The 20,065-nt window shown below is 37.5% G+C and overlaps 1 protein-coding gene across 2 annotated transcripts; it reads right to left on the bottom strand.

Moving 5' to 3' along the window:
* Positions 1-47: 47 nt before the first annotated feature.
* On the bottom strand, positions 48-14,116 carry LOC133879733 (flowering time control protein FCA). 2 transcript variants are annotated; one of them, XM_062318454.1, is made up of 19 exons: positions 13,514-14,116; positions 12,822-12,892; positions 12,630-12,708; positions 7,682-7,764; positions 7,550-7,601; positions 5,783-5,850; positions 5,495-5,561; positions 4,889-4,968; positions 4,737-4,801; positions 4,348-4,407; positions 4,071-4,233; positions 3,146-3,232; positions 2,487-3,059; positions 1,816-2,016; positions 1,523-1,729; positions 1,402-1,440; positions 1,034-1,099; positions 902-950; positions 48-378 (listed from the first exon to the last, which is right to left on the bottom strand). In XM_062318454.1, the coding sequence occupies exons 1-19, from the start codon at positions 13,623-13,625 to the stop codon at positions 371-373; spliced, it is 2,130 nt and encodes a 709-aa protein (XP_062174438.1). In that variant the 5' UTR covers positions 13,626-14,116; the 3' UTR covers positions 48-370. The 2 variants fall into 2 exon arrangements, with proteins under 2 accessions (XP_062174438.1, XP_062174448.1); XM_062318464.1 differs by having other exon boundaries at positions 3,146-3,226.
* Between the last annotated feature and the right edge of the window lie 5,949 nt (positions 14,117-20,065).

Here is a 20,065-nt window from a genome sequence, read left to right as displayed (position 1 = left end):
TGCATTGTTGGGTTTTCATGAACAAGATGCAATGCACAGTTCAAAGCTGAAAATCTAAACATGGTAATAAATCATATTGAATAAAAAATAACATTCTAATACTCGGTAAAGGCATGGACTAAGGGCACGCAGGCTAAATTCATCGAGCCACTTCCTGTGAGACAGTAAAACCTCACAATAATGTGTATCGCAAACTGAATGCTCAAACAACCCGTTATCATTAAACATGCAATTCAGCATTTGAGCTCGAAAAAGTTGTCTGCCTGCCTGCCTTCCTGCCTTGGCCTTTGAGTTCTACGGCTCGGTATCATCTACGCAGCAATTTATTGCCCATGTCCCACCTTTAAATTCCACTTCCTGCTCAAGCACTTCAAGTTCCTGAAGACGAAATTTTTTTCCCAACAATGTCAGTAGACAGCATGGAGATCATTATATGATAGAGAATGTACAGTGCATATGAGATAATCTAGCTTAAGAAATGAAGAATGTAGCAGGTTAATTCGCCTGACCGTATGAAACTAACTATAGATAATCCTGAGAACATCCAGACTCATCATTCGATTCATTACCACAACTCCACCACTCTCTCGATAATCTAACCTCACATTTTTGTACCAATAAGGCCTGCCTTAGGCACCTAAAATCACATGCAGACGGGAAATGTACCAATATAGTTAAAGCGGTTCTCCCACTTCTATCCAAAAAATAAATAAATGGAAAAAGAATGAAAAAGTGAAGTCACAGTAACAAATATCAATCGCACTGATAAATTCTTATTAGTGTCCAGTGATACTACTGAAGTGAAGATAAAGGGGGAAGGGAGATGGCTCCAAATTTTTCTGGGTGCTAGTTAATTCCCAAAAAAGATATCAGACAATTAAAACCATAAAATCATTAGAACCTGCTGGCTTATTATTCTTCCACATCCACTCCTGAGCAGCCTGAAGGCCCTACAGAGCAAATGCAAACAATTGGAATCGGACCAAGACTACAGAGGGAAATCTGAGCACAACATAATTTGAAAAACAGATACCTGTTGGAACCGTGTAGGATCACCGACTGAACCAGCGACTGCCTGTAATTGTGCATAACCAAGTTCCTGAAAAGCCAAAAGATCCCAAAAGTGCATTAAGTATCTATTTCTATCCAAATACAGAAAGCTACTTAAAAAGTATAGTTTGTGTATTAAATCAAGAATATGCTCGATATGCATTGCTGATCCAGTTCCTATCACAAGTGATACAAGTCTCTAACTAAAAGATTTTGTACACACTCCATTCTCCAAATCGTACCAGGCACCAAAACAATCATTTTTCACTAAAATAAAAGATTTTGCAAAGTCCAATTCTAAATAAGGCATCATTACATAAAGTGAGATCTTTCAGCAAAGATGAAATTTACCTGCACATTTTGGTGACCTGTAACCGCAGAAGCCTGGTACTGGAATTCCAAATCACATACTTAGCAAAGAAATAACTACTAATTTTGGGGAAAAAAAAAAATTAAAATTAAAGGCACCGACCGAGGATGACAAAGTAGGCTGCTGTAGCTGCTGTAACTGCTGCTGGTGGCGGAGCTGTGTTTGAAGCTGAGCCTGAAGCTGCATCTGCTGCGTTTGTCGAACTTGCTGAGCAGATGGAAGAACGTGTGACTGGGCCTGAGGCTGCTGAATTAATGGTTTTTGCTGCGGCTGCTGTTCTAACAACGTCAACTCTTCAGGTTTCTCCCACTACATGCAGTTTCATTTAATCAAACATTAGTCACATAACTTGCAGAAACATCCAAAAAATAAGGCAAGTCTGATAAAATTCTCACCCGACTTTCACTAGTTACACTATTATAATAGTACTTGTATCCATCAGGGGACGTGTGCTCTGTCCAATTACATTTTACAGGAGCTACAGCCTGGGAAATTACAGGCACAGCAGGAGCAGTTTTGGATGAACGCACATCAGCAGCTGTAGTAGTAGCAAGGGTGCTGGCAACTGTCTGAGGTACAATCCCAGCCCATTGAGACTGCAGCAACAAATGAAATTCTCAGCACATAATCTTTAAGAGTTGATAAAAACAATTAAATCAAAAAAACATCGCAATAATTAACTTCTACAAATGAGAGGAAACGAGGGGTTGAAAACTGCCAAAATTGATAGAGAAACGCGTCCTGACTTAAGTAGCCAGTCCGAAGTCTACCATGTCACAGACGTGTTGAGGAGTTACGATCCACAAATGGCAGTTCACATTTACAGAGCACATCCAATGACAAAACACAGCAATATGCACAAATAATATGTTTTACGCCCCAAATATTCATCTTCTTAACAGAGTTACAAGGGCAATCAAGTTATCATTTAAGCATTACTTAGGCATGATCATCAAATGGTGGCTCCAAAATTAACCTCATGATGGCATATATTATAGTTGTCCAGTGACTATAGATATTCTTCCAGGATACTTTAACCAGTGCATCTCCCACTAATCCTGAATACCTGCTGTTTAGAAGCCTGAGAACTCTGCTGCGACGTCAAAGCTTGATTTGATGGTTGCATCAGTTGCAACTGTTGTTGCAGTTGGGAGAATGCTTGCTGCGATGACTGAAAGCTTGCCTGCAGAGTTTGTGTCTGTTGTGACAGCATCTGAGCTAACTGAGAAGGTGGCTGCTGAAGAGGCTGAAGCAGTTGCTGTGGCATAGAACCAGGAAGCTGCTGTTGATTTGTGATGGTCGACACAGAATGAGGTGGTAAGTTAAGATCCAAAGAAGCCTGTGGTGGTGTAGCAGATGAGGCAATCTGCTGAACCTGAGGCTGAGAAACAGACAACTGTCCACCCAAACCATGTAACCGTTGAGATGATGGTGCTTGACTGAAGGGTGTTTGACCAGCAGAATGAGGAAGCTGTGGTTGACCTAGCTGCTGTAGTGATGCAAGGGGTGCTTGCATTTGTGAGTAAGAAGCTGGAAGTTGAGGGTGTGATTGATGGGAAGGTGGCAAGTGCTGAGGTGACTGAGTAGGCTTCTGGAACTGGCTGATTGGTGGAACTTGCAGAATAGACTGGTTAAAACCCTGAAAAGGATTTGGAATGAAGTTACTAACTTGTTTTGGAAGCACTAGGTAGACAATGAAGACATCAAAAAATAATCTCCATCTACCTGTTGCGATGTCAAAGATGTAACTGCCTGTCCCAAGAGTGAACCATCAGCAGGGCCACCAAGGCCACTCAAAGGACCACCCTGAAACTTTTCAAGAAAAGTAAGTAAAGAAGTTTACACACTAACAAAAATACCACAAAAACACAAAACCAATACCCTGTAAGAAAAGATTGTATAAAGAGACTACAGTGGAAACACTGAACACGAAAAACACAATTGACAAACCGTCCAACCAAAGAATCTACGCCATGATTAAAAGGCCAGATAAGCTGCAGATTAACTGTAGCAAAAGAAAAAGAAAAATCCCCTTCGTACTAGTCTCAAGAAAACACTTACGTCATCAGCAAATTACAAAATATTGGAGGCCTTGAACTTACGCAAAGCCATTGCAGAAAACACAAAGAAAACTTAAAAATGCAGTGACTGGCCAAGCACACCACGTCCATTCTGATCCCAACACTTGGGAAATATAGCTCACGCCCAAATGCAGTATGGCAAAAAATGATATTGTATTTTAGTAAGTACAGACTATCTTCGAAACACACTAACTATAATTGAACAAAGGGACTTTTGAGCATCTACCAATATTCATTTTTCAATGAGAGTTCAATTGTTGACCTTTTCTTTTCCCCTTTTTTCCTTTTTTTTTTGGGTCTTCTTTTTTTTTTTCAGTTGGGGGGGTTTGGGGGGGGGGGGAGAGAGACTTTGTAAACCAACAAAGCTTGACTAGTCAGGAAAGTTCTTTCATGGTATCACCTACTCAGAGAAGCAAGACTCCTAAAAAATTCAATCTGCAGTCATCACTAGCACATTGACCTTCGTTATACATTTTGTACCAAACCAATAAAAAAGGGTTTAACCCTGGAGAGAGAGAGAGAAAAAACTATAGAGTAACATATAGCAGAATCTTCAACTTCACTCTTACCAGATTCAACGGCAATGCCATGTCCCCAGACCTAGGATGCGACTGAACCCCAAAGCCATGAATATCAGCATTAGAGGGTGGCCTTAAATTAGGTGGACTCATGGGATGCCAAGCATTAGGTGGAACTCGATCACCCATAGGGTCACCAAAATTCTGAGCAGGTCTGCCAAGGGCATGAAAACACAAGTATGCAGAGATAAATACCATGATCAAAGTAAGAGGAAGAAATAAGGCGTTAATTTCACTAGAATATTTGAAGGGCGGGGAGCTCAAGTACCTAGCCCCCGGTGATTGAATTTGAGGACCAAAACCTGGACCTCCAAATGAAGGACCACCCCTGAAAAAGAGATTGAAAAAGGTCAAAAACTGCAAGTAGGGAGTTTCCATCTTTTTTTATTATTATTATAAGTAAAGTAGGGAGTTCCATCTGTAAGAAACACAGAGAACACTCAAAAGTTACGTGCTAAGCACATGCTGAACATAAAAATATGGCAGGTCCACCGATGCAAAGGTTCAACGTAACAAAGCTAAACCAAATGCAAAAGAGAGAGAAAAAGAATAGCCCAAATCACTCTGCCTCGCCCCTAATCCCATAGGAAAAAAAAATAAAAAAAAAACTTTATAGTTGCTCATAGGAAACTAAGGTAATATTTTAGATGTCCGAACCTTGAATCTCCAGGCCTAGGCCTCTTAGGATCAGCAAATCGGACAGTTAATGGTTTATCACAACCCTAAGAAGAAGCAAAAGAAAGATAATACATAAATGGCCTTCAATACACAGTCCGTAAATATTAGTAGAGTAAAGAAAAAACACTAACTCTCATTGTAAAGATTCCATTAAGAGCATTTATAGCTGCCACTGCCATGTCTCTGTGAGAGTATTTAACAAAACCACATCCTTCAAAATAAAATGAAACAAAAAAATGAGTAATAAAAGATAAAAAGCATGAAGAACAACATCAATTGGTTCTAATTTAACCAGACCACAAAAGTTATTATAATAATAAAAAATAAAAGGTCACTACACTAGAAAGAAACAGCATTCTTGCCGTGCTATTACAGAAGGAACCTACCATTTAGTTTACAAAGTACACAATAGAAATGATGTCAACCATTTCATACTTTCTTAAAAATAACTAATCAGATGTCCATCGTACCCTGTAGTTTTTAATCTAATTTGTAGCATCTGTTCTTTTTTTAGAAAAAGAAAAAAAAAAAAAAAAAAAAAGAAAAGAAAAGACATTTGGAACATGCTTTTAAGAAAAATTTGAAATTATCAAATTGAGTCAAATTAATATCTCTAAGATAAAAATAAGGGATATCATAATATGGCAAAAGAAGCAAGGCTGAAAGCCTTCAGCCAATCCCAAAATTCAAATTATACCATTTTATTCTACAAGAACAAATAAGATTAGAGGACACACCACGACTCTGCTTCATATTATCACGCATGAGGTAAACATCTTCTACTCTGCCATACTTGAAAAAAATCTGACAAAGGAAACATCAGTTCTAAGTTATGCAACAATAATAACTTCCAATAAAATTTACAATGCATGAAACTAAAGGGAGACAAAAAGTACAAATGGTGCTCATTAGAGCAAAAGATTTGGGAGTGAAAAGTGAAGTTTCTTCTGTCAAACTGACAAAAAAATTTAGCATGGCAAGCATTAATCTTAGAAAAGGACAGCTAAATTATTTGATCAACATACTTCCTCAACTTCCTTTTCCGTAGCTTGTTTGTTCAGCGAGCCGACAAACAATTTGTACTCAACCGCACCTACCATAAAAGGCAATTACTTCAGCACTGGAAAAGTTTGATGCTATTTTAAAAAAGGGATAAGTACACAAAATTCAAACATAAAGAACAAGTTTAAGGAAAAAATTTCCCCCCAAACATACCCCAGTTTTTGTTTTAGTCACATCGTAAAAATTGGAGAGGAAAGGATCATGTATTAGGAAGGAGGGATTCTATGGGCATGTGGCCAGGAAGATAATTTGCAGTCACTTGTTTTCAATTGAAGGAGGTATTAGTGCCCCCTTATCATCTCATTTCAGTACTAGCCCAAACACAGCAATATCATTATTGACCACTTGAGGTACTGGTTACTAGGCGATTCAACAGATAAAGTTCGTACATTATGGATGACAAAACTCACCAAGAGAAGCCAGAATAATATATATATATATAATCGAAATATCATTAAAAGCAAGCGTAAACCGCTCTCATGTGCGCATGTATACAAGATAAGCCACCTAAGTAGAAGGGGCAAAAGAACAAGAAAATCACGATAACTAATAACTAAAGGATAAACATAAAGTCCAATAATACAAAGTGTTAAAGAAAATAGACTCCACAACTCCTCCAAAGTCCTCTCGCGTTCCTCAAAACACTTATCATTCATTTTTCTCCAAAGAAACCACAAAAGGCACAATTTCACAAACAGCATCACTCCAAAGTTAAAGTTGTCGGCAGTCTACCAACAAACAAACAAATCGACTACTCGTCTAGGCATAACCCAAGACAACCAAAATCGTTTGAAGAATACAGTCCAAATAGCACAAGTAACCTTACAATGAAGAAGAAGGTGGTCCACTCCCCATTGTTTTTGCACATAACACAATAGAATGGTGACCCTCAATCAAAAGATGCAAGCAACTCGAGAGAAAACGACCACTGATAAGAAATTTATTGAGAGCTAATGAAACTCCTAGATTAATGTAAATTTAAGAGAGAGAGAGAGAGAGAGAGAGAGAGAGAGAGAGAGAGAGAGAGAGAGAGAGAGAGAGAGAGGGGGAGGGAGGGAGGGAGGGAGGGAGGGAGGGAGAGAGAGAGAGTGAGAGGGAGAGGGAGGGAGAGAAAGAGAGAGAGGGGGGGGGGGGGGGGGGGGGAAGAGGGGGGAAGAACTCTCTGAGTAAGTAATGCTTAAAGAGGCACTCCAATTTGCACAGACACCATAAACTACAATTAAACAAACAAATCGACTACTCGTCTAGGCATAACCCAAGACAACCAGAATCGTTTGAAGAATACAGTCCAAATAGCACAAGTAACCTTACAATGAAGAAGAAGGTGGTCCACTCCCCATTCTTTTTGCACATAACACAATAGAATGGGGACCCTCAATCAAAAGATGCAAGCAACTCGAGAGAAAACGACCACTGATAAGAAATTTATTGAGAGCTAATGAAACTCCTAGATTAATGTCAATTTAAGGGAGAGAGAGAGAGAGAGAGAGAGAGAGAGAGAGAGGGGGGGGGGGGGGAAGAGGGGGGAAGAACTCTCTGAGCAAGTAATGCTTAAAGAGGCACTCCAATTTGCAGACGCCATAAACTACAATTAGTTCAAATGTGCAGTATTTGTTTTTATATAACCTAATTGGTCTAACAATCTCAACATGCTTCTTCGGTAGAATTCCATACATATATAGAAAGAGAAGTTTCTGAACTAACAAATATTGAAATTAATGGATTATTACCGAGACGTTCTCGTTCCCCATCAGCATATCTCACTTGTATAGGACCCACTCCCTGGAAAACAAACAAGTGCATGAAATTACCATAAATCAGTTCGCCTATAAGATTGAAGATAATTCCAGCAAGAAACTCACCCCAGGAAGAGTATGTTGATTGTGCAATCCTCTTATAGCCCTATCAGCTTCTTCTGAGGTTGCATATTTTATAAAACAACAGCCTGCAAAAGCAAAGAGTTTTAATCCTGATTTCTTTACATAATTTCTAACCTTCTAACAATCTCACATACAACATATTTACTCACACAGACATCAACATCAATTGTTTAATTTTATATTATGAGCATCTGCTAAAGGGAATAAGGTTACTAGAAGAAACCATAAATACATAGTTTGATGACTACAAAAAGATCAAATGTTTCAATAACAATAAGGAATCCCAGATTGAAAAACAGTGACTGTTAAATCAGCTTAATCTTTCCTACTCCCAGTATGGCGTTCCATCACAAGATAGCAAAACATCAAATTCAAACTCATTCAGTTGTTCTCCACAACATGAGGATTTTAAACCCATAAGCTGGCAGTCAAATACCATATACTCACCACAGCACCAAAAAAAATTGGGAAAACTTCACTTGCACCCCCTGAAGTATAGGCGCTTTTGCAATCATGCCCTCAAAGTTTAAAAATTTGCAATGTTGGTATCTCAAGAATTTTCCCCTTTAATTTCACCCTTTCTTATTAAAATGCCCTCATTTAAAAAATAAAATAAAAAGTTCACCCACATGGCCATGGTCACCAGGAATTTTGAGTTTTTTTTTTTTTTGTTCTTTTTGCCATGTGGATATTGAAAAAAAAAATGAGAGCATTTTAATAAGAAATGGGTGAAATTAAAAGGGGAAAACTCTTGAGATACCGATATTGCAAATTTTTAAACTTCAAGGGTATGATTGCAAAAGCGCCTATACTTCGAGGGGTGTAAGTAAAGTTTTCCCAAAAAAAAAAAAAACACTCCACACAACAGGTCTAATATTTTCTACTTTCCTTTCAGCACTGATCCTCAAAACCAAGCTATCATAGTTCATTGGAATACTCATTTTAACCAATGATGAAAAACTGCATAAGGATTTATGTGTAATAAACAAGTCATCCAGAACAAAAGCAGACATGAATTAAACCTCATCCCAGAGCATATATATTATGTCTATGCAGTCACTCAACATTCTTCTTTCCTTTCTTTCAATGGAAAACAGCGGAGAAGCAAAAAGGCGATGCAGTGGCAACTGGCACTAAGCAGAGCAGATATTTACCTTTCTAAGGAAATATATCATTGTAAAACCATAATGTGGCAACACAGGGGGAAGCCTCATTATGCTTCTTTGCACAATCTAATGGAGTAAATGATTTACGGTGAACAAAGGATTCCAAAATTTAACTAAAGTCTTTCAACTAAAGACATCACCTAAAAGAAATAAGCTCAATCCAAATAATATATAGTCAATTCAGACAAATTGTTGATTCATCCACAAAGGTGTAATAAGAAATCTAGAGGTTATTAGTCGCATAAATAATAAACACATAAAATGAGGCTTCAGATCCCAAAGCCCCATGCATTTACTAAGAATCATAACTCGCCCAAAAATAATAAGTTCCTAGGAGCCAAAAACAGAAACAACAAGAGTAGGTGTGAAAAAAATAAACTCTCATAATCTTGTTATAACTTTGTAGCTTCACATATGCTCCTAGACAGCAAAACAATACGTGTATATCAGCAAACAGACCATTTCTCACCACATAGGGTTTCTGGTACACCAGAAGGGAGAAGGAATATCAAATCCCTGCTGTTCACATAGAGCATACTAACAGAAATGACTCTTGACAAACCTACCACTAGCTAATAGTTTTACCCGGAAGAACTTGCATTTCTCAGACCAAAGCACCTTCCTTTGCTTTACCATGCTAACATCTAAGTAAAATTTGACAATTCAACAAAACTTTATGCCTGAGTTTTGCTCATAAATATGAGAGATTGCATCTATTTTGTTTAGGTCAACACGCAAAGTCTTAAGAGTACTAAAAGACAGCCTCTAAGTAAAATTTGACAATTCAACAAAACTTTATGCCTGAGTTTTGCTCATAAATATGAGAGATTGCATCTATTTTGTTTAGGTCAACACGCAAAGTCTTAAGAGTACTAAAAGACAGCCATCATCCATTTACCAAGAAGCAGTTAAAATGGCTCTCAGTAAGAGTGAAAATGAATCAAACAAGGCACATCATAAAATAATAATTTTTTTTTTTTTTTTTTTTTTGATAAGTAAGAAGAACTTTATTAAAGAAAGCGTAAGGCGCCCCTAAGTACATAGGAAGTATACACATGAACAACCAACGCTAACCCGCAAAAACCCACAACACCAAGGCCTCAGAACACGAAAGAACCAAAAACAAGCTACAAAGAACCCAATCATAAAATAATAAATTTCGGGGGGGAAGAAGCCAATATAAGCATCCAGGAACATAGTGGCAACAAGGGTCTTGTTGTACCAACCATTTAGAACGAACAATTATGGAGCATAATTTGTGGAGAATGCACCTATCATACAAAGTAACTGGATAATCAACCATTGAATCAGGAAAAATCTTGTCCAACAATACAATCATGTCGCGAGCACCAATGTTATAGAAAAGCTGTCAGAGGCAAGCATCTTTAAAATATTGCCAAATCAAATGGATAGTTTAATAATTAGCTAAGTCTGCACTGAATATGGAATCCGAAACTTGGACAAAATCCGCATCCTGGTTGTATCACCAGCCTACTTCTTGGTTAAGCCAATAATGCTCCTTCAGTGCCACTATCTTATTTAAGTCTAAGAAACATATTCTATGGATAACACATACACACAAGGTACCTACTGCAGAACCCAAAAAAACAAAGATTCTCGTGGCCATAGAAAGAAATGACCAATCCTCTACCACTGGGTGACAATAAGATTTTGTTGATGCCATCAAGTAGAACATACACCAGCTCTGCATTATTAGAAGTCCTAACAGACCCAACAGATAACCACAACGCCGAGATTCTAACCATGTGATTCCGGCGCCCAATTTGCAAATCAACATAAAATTTTGTTTGGACAACATAGGATTGCTCACGATATTGACCTCCACAAACTGAAATTTGCGCGTTCGGAAACCATTTCCATGCATTGACCTATAAGTACAATCCCCACATTTGACAACAAAAAGACAGAAAAACTCTGAAATTTTACATAAGGATATCAAAAAGCTTATGGTGTTGGGGTATTCGTTAAGACCAAACTTTCACTGGGAACTTTGTCAACAGTTGCACTAACTCACATAAGAGTGCTTCAACAGATTAGTGCAGCCATTATATGAAAATCGAGAGAATTCAACCCACAAAGCAACAAAAAACTTCACAATAGCCCATAATCTCCAATAGGAGAGAGAGAGAGAGAGAGAGAGAACCATAGACAACAGTCTATGCATAACTTAATGCATCAAATCCTCGGCTCTACAAACAAGAAGCATACACAAAGAAGATCCATAGAAAAACCCATAAACGAAATCGAAATACCCACTTGAGTACACCTGGGTATCACAACCATGCACAAACTTACAAGCATAACACAGCACTTTCCAACAGACAGTCAATAAATTTAACCACTCAATTAACAATGTGGACTGGTATGGACTGGTACTGAAAGATCTATATAAAAGGCCATATAATAAGTAAATCGTAGCGGAACCGCATATTCTAATCATATATAAGAAAACACCCAGACACATTGTTTCCTTAATATGAAAATACAACTCCACAAGATCACACAGCTGCCACATATGGAAACCCGTGTACAACTTAATAAGTCCTTCATTGTACAAACTAGGAGCAAAACACAACTAAATCGATAATTTTGATAGGAGAAATCACAAGCCAAACCAGAATACTTGTGCGAGTAAGCTTCTGAATCACAATCACAGACAAACTAACAAGAATGAGACGTGGCGTCCAAGGAATGGCCCATAAGTTTAAACACTCAAAGAAATAATATGGACCATTGCTCAAAGCAATCAATGAAAAAGGCTGTCCAGTAAACAAGTAGTAGACACCCACAGATTCTGATTATCAAGATGAGATAAACACCCCAACACATTAAGTTCAAACTGTTGAAAATACTCCCATCACACACCTGTCTTATAAAACACGAAATGAGTTGCGTTTTCAACATATTGTACACATAAATGCAAACCCATGCTCAACAACGAAGAGAGCCAAATATTCGGCTCTGAGATACAACCATCCTGATACCATGCACCGATTAAAGACTTCGAATCATACTCAAGCACAAAAATAAATTCAGCCCACTCACTTGAATAATAGAAACAACAAAAAATTAGATGATCAAGACAACAAAACATCGTTCCCACGAGCAACAGGCCCATATTTCAATATGTAGCTTTTGGGACAATCACCAATGCACTCATAAGCCACAACCCATTAAATCTGATTACCATCCATTCCATCCATCTCAGACAAACAATCCTACTTCAAACCAACCTCACCTAGTCAATATGAAAAGACATTCCAAGCCATTTGAAAGAAGAACTCCCAGGTTCTCCAAGATAAGAAAAAACCACAATCTCTTGCAAATTACAATGAGATTAATTCCATTCAAAAGCAATATTCTGTGTCATTCTCTGTACAATACTAACATCCTGACATAAACACGCTACAGTTATGGCAATAGACACTCCCATTACAAATAATTTGTTGGGTAATGCCCCCACCGCTGCAGCTACTATTGCAAGAGCAGGATCTATTTGTCTTCCAAGATCCCAACTGCTATACAAAAACTGGTTTTTAGTAGGTCTACACGTCTTGCTTTCTTCTTGTTTGATAGGACGGACACAAAAAAGGGTCGCAACCAAAACCAACAAGCCCGACACTTGTTGCAAAACAAACTGAGACGAAAGATGAGCTTACACTTGCTCCCATCAGCCTCTCAGATGACCTGAAATAAGATGTCTGGATCACAAATATTTCATCGAAAATAGCATTCACACATACCTTGTTGTTGTCCTGTTCTCTTATCTTTGATCAGAGCAACCTCTACAACATGTCCATGCTCTTCGAACAAAGGGCGAATCTGATATAAATAAGCATGGCATTAAGAAGATAACATAAAACAATAACAGCACAACAGGAAAAAAAAAGAATGGCTCAAAGAAATAGCTTTTGTAAATGAATTGATTAACTTACGTCTTCCTCAGTGGCCGTCCTTGGAACAGATCCAACAAAAAGTTTGGCAAAACTGCCACCATCAAAATGCTCTGAAAAAGTAAACACAGGAAAAAAGACACTGATGATGCAAGTATGCAGAGAAGCAACAAAATGGAGAAAAGAAAAAGGAAATTGGCAATTGCAAAGCAGTTTCAAACCTGAATTCAAACATGAGTCATAAACTAAGACAACAGAGAAACAAATATTTTCTCAAGCTTCATCGAAACTTGTTATGCTTTTCTAACGACCGAAGAAGAAAGAAGACATAAAAATGCTAACACCAGCAATCTGAGAGAGTAGAGTTACTTCCATAGTCCATAAAATGACACTAAAAACCTTGGCACACTCCCATAAACAAAGGCAAAAACCACAAAAGTTAAAACTTGGGGCCTCACAATTTTTCCTGAAGTTGAATATGCTATTCCCATAACTTCCAAAAAAATTTGAAGACTGAACCCTTGATCACACAGTGAAGTTATGGAATAAAGTGAATTACATGTGGCCATTCAAAGAATTAATTCATCTTTGATACTCGAACTCACCACAAGCCTAGGCATCATAGAGAACAATGTACCACATAACTAAAACAATATGTTTACCCACACAAAAATACAAATATACAATCATAACAGCATGCAGATCGGCACGCTCACAAGCACAAGAGCATTTACCTGGCGAACCTCCACGGCCAGAGAAAGCAAACCCTCGCTTCTGACCCGATAGCGGCGGGGCCTGGTGAGTATTCGACCCGAACCCTCCACCTCCGCCACCGGAGCCGGCCATGGGTCTAAACCCTCCGGCGCCGGCGCCGCGCGGGGGGCTCTCGAAGGGGCGGTGACTGACGGAGCGGTGGCTTTGGTGGTCGTTCAGGTTGCTGGGAGGGGCATCGGAGAAGCGAGAGGGGCCTCTGGAGTGACGGTAGGGGTGGAAATGAGAGTCCTGGTGGTTGTGGTTATGGTCGTCGTTGTCGTTGTCGTTGTCGTTGTTGTTGTTGTAGCGGTCTCCTCGGTGCCTATCCAGCTTGCCGAATTTTGGGGTCAAAACCCTAACCCTAGAATTTCGTTAAGCGAGGGTTGACGGGTAAGTCTGCAGCCCTGTGAGAAGCACGGAGACACAGAGAGAGAGAGAGAGAGAGAGAGAGAGAGTACAGGGGGGTCGTGTCGAGTGGAACAATATGACTAAATGCTGCGAGTTTTCCCGATACCTTCTGCTGGGCTTCTACACGCGCAGACTTGCCAACCCAAATTTTACCGTACTTCAAATGGAACAGCTTCTGTTCGTTTCGAGTTTAAGCTTTAAAGAGAAATGTTACTGCTTTTAATGCTTTTTCTTTTTTAACTGCTTTTAATGATTTTTCGTTTTTTTTTTAGGGACAGAAAGTTTTTACCAATTTAGTTATAATAGAAATTTGTGTATATGATAAACAGATGTTCTTTTAATTGCATGCATTTTTATATGTTTTTTTTAATAACTTAAAGGACACATGTCACTTCTAGAGGTTAATTTGTATTAATTTCCCTGCGTATCAAATTATAAGATATTTGTGTCCTTTCTTAGGTGCACATTTTCTTACGTAGAAATAACAATTATTATTGAATCTAAAATTTAATAATAATTCTTTCAAAACTTAATATAATTTTCGTTGACATGCACTTGGAGTAAGATTTCGGAAGTAAATGTTGCATTTCTCTTTTATAAGATGTTTTCAATTTTTTTTCAAAAGAAACTTTACGCACTCTCACTCCTACACTCCATGAGGTGGCATCCAAAATCATCGTTAGATTCAAAATCTAATCATGATTCATCTAAAATTTAATGGTAATTTTAGATGCCATGCCAAGAAATGTGGGAATGAAAGTGTGAGAACAGAAGTGTATGAAGCATTTCTTTGTTTTGGTATTAGTCAACTGAAAATACTTTTCACTCAATTATATAATTTAAAGTCTCACCAAAACAACGAAGATGATAGAACAAATTAGAGTCTCACTGGCCTTGGTAGCGTCTCACTACCAAGAGAGAAGAGAAACCATACCTTCAAGAAACAAATGTCTTTTTTTTTCATAAATCATAATCTGTTTATTACAATAGAACATTGTGCTTAAATAGGTTCATAGACTAAAACTCTAACCATAACCTTAATGTGACTAAAGGTCAAGCCCATTATTGAATTACAAATATATTAAACTAATATGATTGATTTTGGATCAATCTCATTATTGAATTACAAATAACTTAAACTTTGGGTCAAGTCCATAATTAAATTCAAATAAAACTAATAATTTAAATAAAACTAAATGACCAATTTATTATTGTCCCATTCTGCATCATTCTTCCCTTCTTTGAAAAGAACTCGTCCTCAAGTTTAGAAGGTAAAATACAAGGTGAAGTTTTCAAACCAAAGAAAACTCACAAACACAATAGATAAATCGAATCTCACAGTCTTCCTATTGTGACCACAACAGAGTCTCACCATTGTAGGTTATCATTCTTCAGATCTACTATTCTTTATGCTCGGCCATTCACGTACTCATATAGGCCCAATTTAGAGACACAAAAAAACTAAGAAAGTTAGCAAAACATAATATAACATATATTGTTGTTTTTTCTTTTCTTTTCTTTTCTTTCTTAAGCACACGACAAAAGCCATGTATCTCATTGGTTCTCGATACAAACCAAGCCATTGCAATAGCCCACGATTTGGGCGCACCTTTTTGGATTGTGTAGTGGGAAGTAGACTTCATAGTAATTTAGTGGCCATACCACGTCCATTCGTTGGGATAAGGAGCGCAATTGGTCAAGTACTTCAAACATCATCTTGTGTTGCTGTTGGGACAAAGGAGCAGCACCAAACGGTCTACCACTCCGTTTTGTGATGATGGATTTTGTGTGTGTGTGCACGCGCGGTAGATCGTCAATTGTTTGAGAAAACAATTAATTCTTGAGCTCTAATACCAAATTGACGTAGCACGGATAGGAACATAACAATAAAATAAAAATAAATCTTGCATTAGTTTAGAGTCTCACCAAAATAACGAGGATAATAAAACAAACCAAAGTCTCACTGGCCTTGGTAGCGTCTCACCACCAAAAGAGAAGAAAAACCATGCCTCCAATAAACAAATGTTTTTTTTTTCATAAATCATAATTTGTTTATTACAATAGAACATTATGCTTAAATAGGCTCATAGATTAAAACCCTAACCCTAACCCTAATGTGAACGAAGGTCAAGCCCATTATTGAATTACAAACATTTTAACTAATATGATTAATTTTGGACCAAGCCCACTATTGAATTACAAATAACTTAAACTTTGGGTCAAGCCCATAATTAAATTCAAATAAAACTAAATGACCAATTTATTCTTGTCCCGTTCCGCATCAATTCATCGGTCACAATATTAGGCAAATTAATATCATTCACTGGAGGGGTGTTGTAATAAGGGACCTCTAGGCAACCCATGCCACAATAGTCAAAGCTAGTGCCACAATAGCCCCATTGGCTGCAACATTGATTTTTGGCGCAACCACAACTTTAAGCCTCTATGTATCTTGGCAAAGCCCTAGATATAATTCCAACTAGGATAAGGGTTAGTAAATTCTTTTTTATGTTAAAGGCTACTACCATTTTGGGAGAAGAAAATGTGTGATGGGGAAAATTGAAGTTAGGAAAATTGAATATTTATAATGGTGAGTTAAAGGTGAGATTTGACTTTTAATTTGAATATGATAATTTCCAGAGGGCGCGTAATATTATTAAGAAAGAAAAGATCAATGCATGCCAACATTACCAAATTAAAGAGGAACTTCTTAATGAGTATGAAAAATGTTATTTATCATCTGTACATCATTTTGAAATGCGGTCCAATTAACCCCTTCAAGTGTATGTTGAGCAATTTTTACAAAATTAACCAATTAACATCATTTTGAAATGTTGTCTAATGAGTCCATGTCTTCACTTCTAGAATCGAATCCCTACATTCTCTCACGCATGCAGACCAAACAACTCTCCAAATGGTGTAAGATTTCATATTCCATCAACAGTTAGATGCTAAAAGACCATCACCAATGGAGTGATTGCATCACTCATTGCCTAAGCCATGAAAGGATTCCCACCATTTTATTAATAAAAATCCTTATTGTAATAGGATTGCTACCTTTAAAATCTTCCTGTTGGCATAATATAATCCTTTCCACCACCACCAACAATCAATTAGGACTTGGAACACTCGGGAAAAAAAAAAAAAAGGATTTGGAATAACAAGAAGCTGTAGCCTTTAGGTAATGAACAAGATTATGTATCTATGAATTTTACATGCACGTATTTATGCTGCTTAGCCATGAAACCTGAAGGACTAGGTCCACAAGCATTTTTCAGTCCATTATTTTAAGATATGGATTGGATTGGCCCACCGATGGTCCCAAAAAGCATCCTTTTATAGGGGTTGATGAGTCGATGACGATGACTCCCGTGCTACACAGCAAGGCAAGCTGATCGGTTCAACATACTTTAATTTGGAGTACAAAGTTGTGTTTATTTCTCTGGTTTGTCTTTTTTTCTTTTTTCTTTTTTTAATTCCGTCAATCTACTAGTCACTAGCTTAATTATTGTTTTGGAGTGGATTATTTTCTTTATGTCTTATAATTATACTAAAATCTACATCATTGTAAGTATAGGGACAAATCTTCCACTTTTAACATTTCCCACAATGTTCATAGCAGCATTTTTTAAGTTCATTATTTTAATTATTTTATATTAATACATTTTTATGTTGTGAATAAAAATTAATTTTTATAGGTTGATATTACTAAATGAAAATATAAAAAATATTTGTAATTTTCCATATGTACCAAATATTGAAAAATATTTTCAGCGAAAAGCATTTTCTGAGAAAAAAAGTTTTACTCCAAAATAAACAGATCAATAATCTACAACAATAAATGAAGAAGAGGTTGTTAATTTTGTTGTTCTTCTTCTTGAAACATGGTATAACTTGCTTAATTTAACACTAAATTTGTCAAAAAAAAACATATAGAAGAACACATATAATGCTTTAATTTATGGAAGTTCTGGTGTAAATTAAATAAATCTTGCACCGTACCATAATAAACAACAGACAACAAGATTGACAACTTGGTAGAACTTGGCATTTTGGATTCTGAAGAAACAAGAAAAGGTGTAATGGGGAAGGTATGGAAGTAGATGTTATTAAAATTAGATAAACAATATTTTTTGGATGGATTAATTATCAGAAAAATGCATATAATATTTTGTAGGACTGGGAAGATTACATTCCCCAACATCACAATATCAGAAAAATGCATATAACCATTAATAATTTAATCTAACGGTAAAGATTAAATATCTGTTAAGATCTGATGGTCATTAAGATTTTAATGATTGTTGGATTAATAGTTTATTACTGTTAATTTCGAAATTAAGTGGCTGTCAGTGAACAAACATAAATAACTGCTATTTTAACACTATAAATAGTTCACTGCAGTCCAGTTTTCAAACACAAAAAAATAAATAGAGGGTTAAATACAATTTAGTCCTCCCAAACTACCACCCGTTTTCCGGATGGCCCCCCGAAATACTAATACTTGCATTTCGGCCCCCCAAACTACCAACTACTTGTTTTTTGGCCCCCTTCCGTCAGCTTATGCTGTCTAAGTTGATGAAAACTGAGTCACGTACACCACACATGACTCTTTTAGCCCAAAAGCCCAAAAATAACCCTCTCCTAACACTTTGAAATTCCCATCGTTACTGCATGTTCCCCACCTTCTCTTCCACCACCTTCGCCTTCTCTCCCCTCTATGCGTGCTCCATACAAACCCCAACAGACCCATCGTCTCTCCCTCGCCTCCGGTCAAGTCCAACTTTTTTTTTCCGACGACAGCTTCCAACACAAGCATTCCGAACCCAAACACGTCCCCTTGCTTGCCAGCAATGGCCAATTCAGCCTTACCCAGAAAGAAAAGGAAACTGTACTCACCCAATACAGCTTGATAATTATTATTACAAGTGCCTTTGTTTCAGCAACTAGTGGTTGGGATACCAACTAATTCTTGTTAGCAATCAACCTTGTTTTGGGTTATACATTATATAACGTGTCATTTTATTTCCAACTATCTCAATCCATTTCTTTTTTGCCTTCATCTTGCTTAATATTGCATGACAACACAAAATCTAGCTTGTACAACCTTCCTCTAGATCTTTTTGAGATCCGAATAGAGACACAAGTTCTTTTTTGCTGCTGAATTCAATAGAAAATATTAACCTCTAGTGCTCCATATGAAATTATAAAAACTTTTATTGTTAAGTATGTAAATACCAAACCTTTTATTTTGTGACCATGGGATTTTCATTTTCCTCTTAATTGCTACTGCATTTTTACTGTATTCTGAGCCCCTTGAAACCAAAAATGCTCGCTTACTTCATGATGGACAATGCACTTATTGACAAAATGTGTTTCTATTAATGCTTTCGAGAATGAGGCGCCTAGCTCGTTTACGTCGGTGATAAATGGCTCCCTAGCTTGTTCAAATTTGTGTAGGCATGATGGTTTGCGGCTTGGTAAGCAACTGCATGCGTATAGTTTAAGAACATGAATTTGGAGAACATATACCAACAATGCTTTCATGGTTATTGTTAGTATTTTATGTTGGCTACATTCTGGATAACAAAAACACTTTATGTAATGGTTGCTATTTAAACAGGATTATCGGTCTTATTCAGAATCTTCAAGTTTTATGGACATTATTTATTTCAAGCCTTTCGTGTCTTGTCACAAGTTTCTAGAAGATGTTCATGAAGATTCCATACAAAATTCCAAGTCAGCTAGCCGGTTCCTGTGCAACCGTCTGGACGGGCCTTTGAAGGCGTCCGGACGCCTTACATTGTCTAGAAGCTTCAGCGTCAAAGACGTCCGGACGTCGGGGCAACATCGTCCGAACGCTAGGTCAAGCTTCTCCAATTTTTACTCGGAGTTAGATTTCAGTCAACACTTATTTGGGAAGGTTCTGCAAGACATCCGGACGATATCTAGCATTCCAGAATATTTCAAGTTTCCTTCACAAGCGTAGAAAGCAGTTTCAGCGAAGACCGTCCGGACATATACCTGTTATGGGAATAATTGCGCTATTCTGGAAAGGCGGTCGCAAAAGACCGTCCGGACAAGGCTATCTTCCGTCCGGACGCTCCACAGCCAGAGTCCGAATT

This window comes from Alnus glutinosa, chromosome 1, assembly GCF_958979055.1.
Source record: "Alnus glutinosa chromosome 1, dhAlnGlut1.1, whole genome shotgun sequence".
In the NCBI taxonomy this organism is placed as follows: Eukaryota; Viridiplantae; Streptophyta; class Magnoliopsida; order Fagales; family Betulaceae; genus Alnus; species Alnus glutinosa.
The sequence above is the reverse complement of the archived record's forward strand: the minus strand, read 5'-3'. Positions and strand labels throughout refer to the sequence as shown.